Genomic DNA, 12,836 nt, shown 5'->3' with positions numbered 1-12,836 from the left:
TGCAAGTTGACAGTACCGGTATATGATGTATATAACTGTGTATTATGTACAAGTTGACAGTTTATGATGTATATAGAACTTACAGTCGGTATCCTTCTGACTCTGAAGACGCTCGTTCTGTGACTTGAGATCCTCCAACTCTTTCTTGAGTTTCCTGATCAGCTCACTCTGCTCCTCACATTTACTGGTAAACAAAACAGTACATAGTTGTAATAGATCAATCAAACAATTATCAAATTAAGTTTTGGGAAAAATAAGACAAGAAATTTTCTGATCTTTGCATGACACTCTAGGATGAGACTCATTAAAGACTGTGTTGTTATTTGACTGACACTAAGGATTTTGATGTCTTTGAGCTTGTTACTGACTTTGGTTAGTGTAATACAAGGTGACAAAATTTTCTAGAAAAACACTCTTTGAACTGATCCATCTCACTGACTTACTTTTCTAGACGGAAACATTGGGATTGACTTGTCTAGACTGACACTCTGGGATTGACTTACTTTTCTAGACTGACGCTCTGGGATTGACTTACTCTTCTAGACTGACACTCTGGGATTGACTAACTTTTCTAGACTGACGCTCTGGGATGGACTTACTTTTCTAGACTGAAGTTCTGGGATTGACTTACTTTTCTAGACTGACACTCTGGGATTGACTTACTTTTCTAGACTGACACTCTGGGATTGACTAACTTTTCTAGACTGACGCTCTGGGATGGACTTACTTTTCTAGACTGAAGTTCTGGGATTGACTTACTTTTCTAGACTGACGCTCTGGGATTGACTAACTTTTATAGACTGAAGTTCTGGGATTGACTAACTTTTCTAGACTGACACTCTGGGATTGACTTACTTTTCTAGACTGAAGTTCTGGGATTGACTTACTTTTCTAGACTGACACTCTGGGATTGACTTACTTTTCTAGATTGACAATCTGGGATTGACCTGTCTAGACTGACACTCTGGGATTGACTTACTTTTCTAGACTGACACTCTGGGATTGACTTACTTTTCTAGACTGACACTCTGGGATTGACTTGTCTAGACTGACACTCTGGGATTGACTTACTTTTCTAGACTGACACTCTGGGATTGACTTACTTTTCTAGACTGACACTCTGGGATTGACTTACTTGTCTACACTGACACTCTGGGATTGACTTGTCTAGACTGACACTCTGGGATTGACTTACTTTTCTAGACTGACACTCTGGGATTGACTTACTTTTCTAGACTGACACTCTGGGATTGACTTACTTGTCTACACTGACACTCTGGGATTGACTTGTCTAGACTGACACTCTGGGATTGACTTACTTTTCTAGACTGAAGTTCTGGGATTGACTTACTTTTCTAGACTGACACTCTGGGATTGACTTACTTTTCTAGACTGAAGTTCTGGGATTGACTTACTTGTCTAGACTGACACTCTGGGATTGACTTACTTTTCTAGACTGAAGTTCTGGGATTGACTTACTTTTCTAGACTGACACTCTGGGATTGACTTACTTTTCTAGACTGACGCTCTGGGATTTGAAGCGTGTCAGCTCCTCACTGATCTGGGTCTTGGCCTGGATTTCACTGTTTAAGTTGGACTGTAGAGTCAGCAGCTCCATCTTGTCCAGTCTCTGAGATCTCCTGTTCCTCCATCTCTGTCGACCCTGTTATAACAGAGAAAGCATGATCAGCATACACTGACAACATGTGAGGATTTCACGATGATAAAATATAACTGCTGCTATGTAGAGCTATGAGATGCATACTAACCCCATCGTCTGACACGCCCATCACTTTGAGGTTCTCCAGTTCCTCCGTCATCTTACTGGCCAGGGCCTGGAGGTAACCGCGGGCGTCTTTCTCGTCACTCACCCTGTCAATGATAATCACAGTTAAATGATATATCACTAGATCACAAACAAATGACTACACTCACATACATTTACACTTTTAACTTAAATCATATATGATAAATCTTAAATGATTCAGTTGTGAGATACATGTAACTCAAAACTTCATGATCTCCAATATAACTCAAAATTTAAGAATCTTTCGAGATAACTCATCATAGATATACATATCTCAAATATGAGAGAGAAAGCCCACCACTTAATGATCTCTGAGATCTATCTCAGATAACTTGCCACTCGATCTCTGAGATAGACATGAGATAACGCAGTACTTGATGACCTCTGACACAGACATGAGATAACTCACCACTTGATGACCTCTGACACAGACATGAGTTAACTCACCACTTGATGACCTCTGACACAGACATGAGATAACTCACCACTTGATGACCTCTGACACAGACATGAGATAACTCACCACTTGATGATCTTTGAGATAGACATGAGATAACTCACTACTTGATGACCTCTGACACAGACATGAGATAACTCACCACTTAATGATCTCTGAGATTTGGGCCTCCCATTGAGCCACAGACTCCCGTTTGTCATAAATCTCCCTCATCTCCTGTTCGAGCTGATTCTTCTCTTTCACCAGGTCATTCATGGCAGATTGTTGCTGTTTAAAAGAACCACATATATACTTATGATTGTTCCACTAACAGACTCCAATGTAGAAGATCAGTGAGCCCAACAGCCAACAAATATTGACAAAATACAAAACACTATTTGAGCATGCATTTTCTATTCAATGAATTAATTGGAGAAGGTAATAGTCATAATTTCATTCCCTTTAAACTCTTTTTAAACCAATCCTTTGGTGATATATAGATAATTCTGACTACAATAACTAGACCCGCCCCAGCTCCCTCCACAAGTGATACTTACGAAGGAGATTTCTTCCTTTAACCTCTCGTTTTCGTCATTAACCTGCAACTTCTCCCGTTCTGAATGCTCAGACTGCAGCTTCAACCTCTGTATTTGGTTACTGAGGTCCTCTATAGACAATTGGTTATTTAGTTTCTCCTTCAGCATACTACTCTCATGCTTCAGGTCCTTGTTCCTATTCTCAGCCTCTGACAGATGGAACTTCAGGTCCTTCATCTCCGCCTGTAGTTTGGCAGTCAGTCTCGCCAGAGATTCCTCAGCTTCAACACTTTTTCTGTCTAATTCTGTCTTTAACCTGAATTAAAAATAAATTTTGTACTTATATTGAAAACCGCTTTTAGAAAAGATTGAATAGAATACCTGCAAGTCTGAGATACTACAATTTTTAAGTATGACAAATAGAATTGTACATGTATGCACATGTACCTTGAGATTTCCCAGAGCAATTGTCTGTGATTGTTGAATACCATCTGTATGTATTTTAAAATTTTTCAAGACATTTCTACATCTTAGTGCGTTCAAATTTTGACCAAACCTTGAGATTTCCTGAGACATTTCTAAGTGGCTTGCAGTGGGACCCCTGTTGAGATTTTTCCGTTTGGCAGCCTCAATTTCCTGTTCGAGTTCCCTCGAGTACTGCTCGGCTCGCTCTCGGAGCTTCCTCTCTTTGTTAGAATCCGCCCGATACTCGTCCACTTGTCCGTGAAGCTTGGAGTGATAGAAACAAGTACTCAATGAAGCGACATCAAGTAACACTCATACTAGTTAACCCAGACATGAAAATCAGCATATTTCTCCTGTTTATCAATGGTAGCATTATAATTAGAGAACTAAGTCTTAATTTCATCATTACCTCCTGGACGTTTTTCTCTGCCCTTCTCCGTTCATTTTTGACACTATCTAACTTCCGTCTATATTCATCCATTTCCTCTTCTCTGTTCCTTGATTCCCGAGTCAATTCTTTGACTTTGGATTGTGTTTTTAACAATCTACAATGGTAACCAACAAATATCTATATCTCCATATTTGACATTTTCACAAACCAAAAACTTATATACTGTAAACCAATTTTTATTGGCGTCGACTTTATATGCGATGAACTGCCGATAAACTTGTTCATGATGACTAATGTTCGCAACCAAGCCTTATCCAGACCTGTATTGTTATAAAAACATTAGACAAAGGATTGGTTCGTGGGGAGAAATATTCGCGACGACAAGTCTCTTGCAAACCTCGCATAAATTTCTCGTGCGCAAATGAAAAGTGGTTTACAGTATCGAAAGATTAATTGGAAGCTGGATTATTGAAGGAAAAAGTACAGGTAAGTAATATATGTACGTACGACTCGTTTGTGTCAGTAAATTGTTCGATAGCAATCTTCTGCTTGGCCACAGCATCTTTAAGCTCTCTTGCCTGGAGTTTGTACTTGTCTCTGAACTCCTGCAGGTCCTATAGTCCACATAAAGTAGAAGTAAGTATACCAGTGCAATTAATATATATGTACTAATAAACCAACTCAATCAAAATAACTTCTGTTTCTTGTTTGTAATTTTTAATAAGAAAATAAAACAGCAAATGTGCACTAATTATGTAAACTGACCTTTTCAAGAGCCTGCTTTTCCTCATCAATTAATCGTAATTTACGCTCCACTTCTATCTTTTGATCTTGAGCTCTTTTCAAATCCTGTTCAACCTCACTTATTTCTGTTTGAGATTCTGGAAGAAATAAATCAATAAGAAATCATAAACGCTGTAAATTAAAGAGATCTTTTTGGCTTAATGCACAGATTTAACCTCAAACTGTATTGAATCATTAAGGCACATGCACAGATTTAACCTCAAACTGTATTGAATCATTAAGGTACATGCACAGATTTAACCTCAAACTGTATTGAATCATTAAGGTACATGCACAGATTTAACCTCAAACTGTATTGAATCATTAAGGTACATGCACAGATTTAACCTCAAACTGTATTGATTCATTAAGTTACATGCACAGATTTAACCTCAAATTGTATTGATTCATTGTGGTAAATACACAGATTCATATAAGTACATGTATAAGAACCTTCCACACCTTTACTGCTGCTAACACTCATTTTGTATAAAATTACTTATAATTTAGCATTAACTCTGTTTTTTAATTGTTTTAAATTGCGATGAGCCACCTACCGGCCACCACGCGGTGTAAGACGGCAATTTCCTCTTTGAGCTGACGGACCTCCGACTCCGCTGAGGCAGATGATGCCCCAGCTGCAGCATTTATCTCCCCCGAACTCCTCTGAATTGTGTTATTAGCCTCTGTAAAATTAAGGGCATTGGTTAACTTTTCTTGCAACAGAAAATGAAACACTTGTCTGAACAATTTTTAAAGTTATTGGCCTGTTGTACATAATATCTACATAAATTGAACTGTCCTACCACATATAAACTGACAGTTCCTAGATGATATCTGCATTAGCTGACCATTCCTACATGATAATTACTAAAGTTGATCTTTTTTACATGATATCTACCAAAGTTGACCTGACTTATATGATATCTAAAGTATCTGATCAGTTGAACATGATATCTACAGCTTTTGACCTTTCCTTCATGTCATATACAATAATTCTACATGGTATGTATATAAACTGACCAATAAAAAACCGATATCTACGAAACAAACCTCCAAGTTTTCGCTGCAGTTCTTTGTTTTCTCTCTCAAGATTGGCTATCCGTCTCTCAAATGCCGCTGCTGCTAGAGATTCTAAGTTTTCTGTCGCAAGCCCTGAGGTGTCCTGGAGATTCCCGGTATCAGATATCTGACTGTAAACACATTCAAAATAAGCATACAGGTTATCAGAAACTTGAATGTAAACACTCCCATTTAAAATTGATCACACTAGAAGCAGATATTTAACCATTCATACTGCTAATAAAATGTGTATCAGATTTTTGACAATAACACAACCATTCAGACTGATCATAAGATATCTGAGAGTGAACACAACCATTCAGACTAATTATCAAATATCTGAAAGTCTGACTGTAAACCCATTCCTACTGATCATTAGATACTTGACTGTAAAGGTCAATTCCTACTGATCATTAGAAGTCTGACTGTAAACCCATTCCTACTGATCATTAGATACCTGACTGTAAAGGCAAATTCCTACTGATCATTAGATACCAGACTGTAAAGGAAAATTCCTACTGATCATTAGAAGTCTGACTGTAAACACAAACTCCTAATGATCATCCAATATCCAACTGTAAACACATTGATGTCTGACTGTAAACATATTCCTACTGATCATTAGATATCTAAATGCAAAATCAACTATTCATACAAATTACACAAGTATGATGAAGTATAATGGGGACTGATAACTTCACATTAGCCTCACACAGCCTATACAAACCACCTTCATTACATTTCAATCACATAAACATTTCACTAATAGTAGTATAAGTTTACCTGTCTTTGGTGAAGGTAAAGCCAATGAAAGGAAGGTGATGACCTTTGAAAGCAGCATTGGACGTGGGGGGTATCGTGTCCTGGAAAACCAAAATATTCAATAGTTTGATATTCTATAATGCATGCATAATGCAAAACCATAGAAATGTTGAATTCAGTTTACAACCTCAGTACAACAACTAGAGTTTGATAGGACGAAATAAAACAACTTACTGTGTGTCTGAAATCACTTTCATCTACATCAAAGTTGGAAGTGTCGGTCGGACTACTGACTTCGGGTACAAATGGAGCGTTCACTGTAAAAAAAATCCCAAATTTACCAATAATCCTGTCTGTCTGTCTTCAATCATACACAGCTCGCATATTTTAACTTATGTTGCAGATCATTTGAATTTAAAGGGAACAATTTTTGTGAATATCTGTATTTTCTTTAAGTTCTTTGGATGTTATTCCATAAATTTACTTTCATGAATATAAGCAATGGTTTTAATCATACATGGAAGATGTACATTCGTAGGTGAGCTTTATGAAATAATTCTGTGAAAATCTTGGCCATAATGAACCTGAGAATTCTGCAGTAATGTATTGTATACTGATGGAACTCACTGTCTCTGATTTCGTCCCACTTGATCCCTTTGAACCATGGATGATTGATGAAGTCCTCCAGCCCGTTTTTACCAAACCTCCTGTCAGCAGCACAGATCAGTCGCTGCAGTAAATCTTTGGCTTCTTCTGAAATGTCTTCTATGTCCTCATCTGTAGGGAACTCAAACTTCGACTGCAAAGAAATAGCAATTTAATTTCCTCGCTGTATGCAAGTAACTTATTCTGTCAATCTTTTTTGCAGAAATGAAACACACTTTTACACTATACATGACAGTGTTTCAGCTGTGGACTAACTGTGACAATGTTTCCCTAATAAATTTGTTTCAACATACCTGATGGTTCATGATTTTGCCATAGGTTTCCACGAGGGACTCAGCATAGAAGGGTGTAAATCCGTACAGCATTTCGTACATACAGACACCCAGGGACCACCAATCACACTCCGGTCCGTACCGTCCATGTCCGTCCTCCATCGCCTGGATACAATAAATAGGGGGTTACAGTGACGTAGCCACACCATGATGTATTAAGTGGATGTGTACACAATAACTGATGAATACAGAGAGAAACAGTTGGACTTACCCTGAGGATTTCTGGGGAGATGTAGTCGGGGGTTCCTACTGCTACAGATGACTGGACCTGATCAACAATAACAATAACTATATATAGCCACAACAATATAACCACAACTCCATAACCACTTTAATTTTGTCACAAAATTTCAAGTTCAAATTTTCCATTGTAAATAAACAAACAACTACTCAATCAAGAAATCTATAACCACATCAATTTTTGCACATTTTCAGATTCAAGTTTTCAAGCCTAGAATAACAGAACATGTTTTAAATCAACAACTCAAATCTTATTCTTGTAAAAATCTTGTCTTGTAAGAGGAATCTGAACTCTCACCGTGCCGTCGTCCAACAGTCGTAAACAAGAGCCAAAGTCGGCCAGTACAATGTGACCGGTGAGGTCTAGCAGCACGTTGTCGGGTTTGATGTCGCGGTGGACGTAATTCATTGTGTGGAGTGAGTGGATGGCAAGCACCATCTCCGCAATATAGAACCGCGCCATGTCCTCCGGTAACCGGTCCTCGTACTTACTCAGCAGGGTCAAGAGGTCACCTCCGCAGTAGTAGTCCATCACTAGGTACTGAAACAACAACAGCCGAGATTGATATAACAGCAGGGCTACATTATCTATCACAACATGTTACAATGTTTGCAGCAATGTAAAAACAATGGCACAATTACATTAAATGCATCATCTGATGTTTTTTTATTATGCAGATTTTTCTTCAATATCTCCAACATTTTTATGAATTGGATTACTTTTTATGGTCAACATTGTTAGGGAAGTGTCTTAATCTTATCGTAACACAAGAAAGTTAAAATCTACATCACCGCGTAAGGTAGTTACCACTCTAGTAAGTAACTTTAAACATTTGAATATCAAGTTCACTAGGTTCAAATTACTCTCTTGTATAATCTTATGGGGGAAAACGTTTAAATCAGATGACAGACCAAATATAATCTGCTCTTGATGATTTCCTAATGGTGCATAAAAGTGTCAACTTGGATGAGCTCCATATCAAATTTTCTTGTCAAACTGATTGGACATTTGACTGCAGTTTATCTCTGTTTAATCTTGTTTATCTACATCTCATCAATTGTACAAAGAATTTCTGTTTTAATTAGGCATAAACACTTACCAGATAATTTTCATCTTGGAAGGCATAGTGTAGATTTGTGATCCATCTTCTATCTCCGTACACCAAGACATCTCTCTCCTCCTTAAAGCAGGCCGTCTGAAACCATAACACAACTATTATATATCTCATTCTTAACACGAAACAAAAATAAATTCTAGTTACTTAAATTTTCCTGCATGCTTACCTCGGCTCGTTTAAGCATCTCCCATTTATTTAGAATCTTCATGGCATACACTCTGTCTGTGGATTTTAACTTCACAACAGCAACCTGCAGTCAAGAGAAAAGATTCCCCTTGTAAATGTAAACAAAAGTTTTACTTTCATTCTCACTTTTCATTTGACAATTAGACCTTCCTTACCTCCCCAAATGCCCCCTTGCCGATGATCCTAATGACCTCAAAGTCGTCACGATGTAAGCGGTAGTGCTTGATCTTAGAAACAATCTGTCTGGCTGTTAATGACAAAAAGAAATCTTAAAAACTGTCCTCACATAGAGCTTGATGGAAGTGAATATCACATAATTATGAGTGATTTATTATAAATACAATCAATTGGTGATAGGTAAAGATGTATTATTAGCCTGTCATTATCATTATATGAAATTTAGTTATGAATCTTCTAGTGAATCGTTTTAAATACCATGTGTTTGGCTATAAAAAAAGAGAAGTATATGTTAATCTGTATTTATAAAAAAACATTTACCGGTATATTATGCAACTTCTAGTGAAATATTTGAGATGTAATCTACCCTGCTCTAAGTAGAGATGGGTAAAACATGTGTATTGAAGTGTGTAGGTAACCTGTGGTGCTGGATTTAGAGAACCATCTATCTGCCTGTACACAGAGATAGGTACATCTGTTATTGACCTGTATATTTGAATACCATAAACAGTTGACAAGTGTTGTTCATCACTGACCCCAACAGATAGCACCAATATGAGAACCATTGTTTATTTAGATTTGAACAAAGAGTCTAGATGCCCGGTTCATCGCAGGGCAGACTGGCTGTTCACCCCTCCCAGTGACTCAGGAGGAGATTATTACATAAACTGTTGTATCTCAAGAGGGAAAGGATACACAATGTAAGATAACCGGAGCACAGCTATCTCTCAAACACATTGTTGACATAACTATGTTAAAGGTCTGTGAGACAGGTTAACTGTTAATCTATTCAACTCCACAATGTGCCGGGCAACTTCTCAGCCTTTGAGATGTTCCCTGTGCATTATAACTGTCAGGATGACTCAGAGTGACTAGCGTTTCTTACAAGTCCTGCATCTGTCTACAAAAGAATCAGTGTAACTAAATGTAACTCAGACTCAGGAAGTCGTAACCGCACACAAACTCGAGTACGCTCGCTCTCCGTGTCACTGCCCTCTTCCTTCCTTTACACAACTTTAATTACATTCACTTCATTTGTAGCTACTGTTCTTATGCATTGTGCAGCATGTGCAGGGACCGGCTCAGATTCTCCACAGATGTAGTATGTCTGGCAGGGAATGAAGCCAGGTGACAGCTTACACAAAACTCATCTTATTTCCCCTCTGTCTGTCACCTTAGTACAGTGAGACCTTCCCAGGAAGACAGAACTCATCTTATTTATTTCCCCCCTGTCTGTCACCTTAGTACAGTGAGACCCTCCCAGGAAGACAATACAGAGAATAAGGAAAGATACAGGCTTTTCCTGACACCTCTCTTCTCCAACTCATCTCTATCACATGGACGGCTGGTGCAGCCAGTTGTGATCTATTTCATTTCCTTTTTTTCTTTTTTCTGTCTTGTGAGCTTTAAGAACACTTGTTCCTCTTATGCACATACTTTCTTTTAGCCTTCGTTTATTTATATCCCCCATGACCTAGAAAATGCGGTATATTGCAATTTATCAAGACCTGTTTTTATACTTCATTTCACCACAACCAGGTGGTAGCTCATTCAAACTCTCGATGAATATCCTGTAATTCATAGGGGAAGGCATATTCTTGTAATAGGTCTCCCCCAGCCATTACTGATCATAGACAGAGAAATCAATGCAATGATCTGCCTCTACGACCACAAAACCAATCCTATAGTGCAGCGTCACTTCACAAGTCTGAGGCTGAGTGAGGCTGGCCTCATCATCTCAGACCAAACTAATGATTATAACAACCCATGTTCACGCTCTCAACAAAAAATACATGGCAAGAATTCCAATGCCAGAGCTTCATCACCCCCAAGTCTTGAGCTATAACATTTAGAGAGGGGTGTAGTGGATTACAAACACTACACAGATATAAAATGAGACGATCACAGACGACATGCTGTAACATTCTCATATTCCTGCTATAACATTTTTAATCTTATCAGATACCAGTCTCTTCAGCATTAGGCTGTCACATCATTGTACAAGTGTGGTGTGATGTATGTGTAATTGTGCATCGAGCTACCACCAGTGCATCACCATCTCGCCCCACTGTCATCACTTACATACTAATTGCACATGACTAACCTGTCACTTTTGTGAGACAATCATCAAACTTTATAAACTATAAAGGCTTCCTTGAAAGAAATATCTCGAGTCAATTTCCTTCTACCTGCATGAATATATAATAAGGCATACCCTAAGTGTTTCTAATACCCGGTATGTATGTTCCTCACAAATACATGTGAATGCAAAATTTGATACCATTCACTAGAAATGCAAAATTTGATGCCGAAAAATTTATGAAATGAGAATAAGGAATTGACTTACAGTATGTAAAATCTAATGTGAGTCTAAAAATATCATTATGGTGCACTTAACAGATGGTGGTTGTCTTGATACAAGAATATGGGGTACATGTAATAAGTTTGTTCTAGAATCTCAAAGTTTAAGCTCTTAATTTTCCTACAAAAAAATGACATGTCAATCAGTAAACTTCGGTGTAACCTGCTTTCAAGCCTTCCAATAAACTGTGCTGCTAAGTTTGTAGCCACTCTAATGTTGGTCCCTCACATTAACAATGATTTTGGAAATTTTTAAACAAAATTGTGTTATATAAGATGGGTCAATCAGATGATACCATATAATTCTATGTTGTAGAGTACAATGCTTTATCAGGAAAATGAATTGTTCAACTTCCAAAGGCATGAGTGCAAAGAAGTCCAGTTATTTATGTATTTGGGAAAGATTATTGTCATGAGTAGATGAAATGCATCAAATAAAGCAGCTGTAGAAACGGCACTACTGAACACATGAGGAAACAACTTTGGAATTGTACTGTGCATTCAGTGACTAATTATACAAGATCTTCAAGTCATATATTTACATTTCTTACATTGTTACAGTAAGCAGCTAAGTACTTCCAAGTTTCCACCACAAACAGAATTAACATCTATTCTTAAATAATATAAAGCATCTCTGTACAGAATCATAAATAAATTCAAATGAAGCAGAGTAAGTCAATTCTGTCATAATTTCCATCAACAACATTATGGAGTTGATTTAAAAACACAAGTGAAACTCACCAGCATCATTTTTGTGAAAATTGTCTTAACAGTCTATTCAAAAGTTTTTAAAGCATAACAGTTCTCACCATTAGAATTATTTGTTTAAAACTTTAGACACAGTAAACTACTTCGGAAACACTAGCTTAAGAGCCCAGTTTTTATAAATTATATTAACATTTCAGAATCATTGCAAAATCAAACATTGATTGGTGCTAAATAATTTAAGTTCCTTTGCTGAGTGCTTTAAGATGACATGGTGTTGTTTTGTTTGAATCGGATTTATCAAGGACCACCTAGCACCAAAAGCCAATCTACAAATGAAATCCTACAATCTAAATTCTGCCAATTTTCCCAGAAGCTAAATTCTGCCAATATTTCCAAGATATCTTAAAAACTGCCAAGAATTATGTAATAGAACTAAGTGTCATAGGCAAGCCATATCAAATTATGTCATTTTGTTTCCACAGAGAATAAAGTAAAACTTGGTTATAGTGAAGTAGGGACCAATGGATTCACTTTGGTATATCCGTATAACAAATTCAAAATAATAACTATTGCGAATTCACTATAAACGTTTTCCTTCACCAGACTACTACCGGTATGTTATCTGATTGAGGCCTAGAAAGAAAATGCATTCTTTTAATACCTTTAATTATGAGAGTGAAGAATTTATGTGAAAATAAATTTACTCAAGCAATTACGTTAAATGGTAGTGCAAACTTTTTAAACTGTTAAGATATTTGTTATTTAAGTGTTAAATTTTGTCATTATTCACCTCTATGGCCTTATCG

At 37.3% G+C, this 12,836-nt stretch overlaps 1 protein-coding gene across 8 annotated transcripts in view; it reads right to left on the bottom strand.

Annotated features, from left to right (window-relative positions):
- Nucleotides 1-12,836, bottom strand: part of LOC128175683 (serine/threonine-protein kinase MRCK alpha-like) — a 28,117-nt gene that overhangs the window by 13,790 nt on the left and 1,491 nt on the right. For all 8 annotated transcript variants that reach the window (XM_052841496.1, XM_052841495.1, XM_052841497.1 and 5 more), the window contains exons 2-21: nt 8,940-9,031; nt 8,765-8,848; nt 8,581-8,676; nt 7,779-8,021; nt 7,452-7,508; nt 7,202-7,345; nt 6,870-7,041; nt 6,477-6,559; nt 6,264-6,343; nt 5,472-5,611; nt 4,976-5,104; nt 4,401-4,516; nt 4,143-4,249; nt 3,654-3,789; nt 3,336-3,508; nt 2,801-3,095; nt 2,407-2,531; nt 1,770-1,872; nt 1,512-1,663; nt 84-184 (exon numbers count right to left, since the gene is read on the bottom strand). In XM_052841496.1, coding sequence (XP_052697456.1) covers nt 84-184; nt 1,512-1,663; nt 1,770-1,872; nt 2,407-2,531; nt 2,801-3,095; nt 3,336-3,508; nt 3,654-3,789; nt 4,143-4,249; nt 4,401-4,516; nt 4,976-5,104; nt 5,472-5,611; nt 6,264-6,343; nt 6,477-6,559; nt 6,870-7,041; nt 7,202-7,345; nt 7,452-7,508; nt 7,779-8,021; nt 8,581-8,676; nt 8,765-8,848; nt 8,940-9,031 — 2,628 coding nt within the window. The remainder of the gene's footprint in view (nt 1-83; nt 185-1,511; nt 1,664-1,769; nt 1,873-2,406; nt 2,532-2,800; nt 3,096-3,335; nt 3,509-3,653; nt 3,790-4,142; nt 4,250-4,400; nt 4,517-4,975; nt 5,105-5,471; nt 5,612-6,263; nt 6,344-6,476; nt 6,560-6,869; nt 7,042-7,201; nt 7,346-7,451; nt 7,509-7,778; nt 8,022-8,580; nt 8,677-8,764; nt 8,849-8,939; nt 9,032-12,836) is intronic.

This window comes from Crassostrea angulata, chromosome 3 (assembly GCF_025612915.1).
Source record: "Crassostrea angulata isolate pt1a10 chromosome 3, ASM2561291v2, whole genome shotgun sequence".
In the NCBI taxonomy this organism is placed as follows: domain Eukaryota; kingdom Metazoa; phylum Mollusca; class Bivalvia; order Ostreida; family Ostreidae; genus Magallana; species Magallana angulata.
This window is presented reverse-complemented; position numbering and strand designations above follow the sequence as displayed.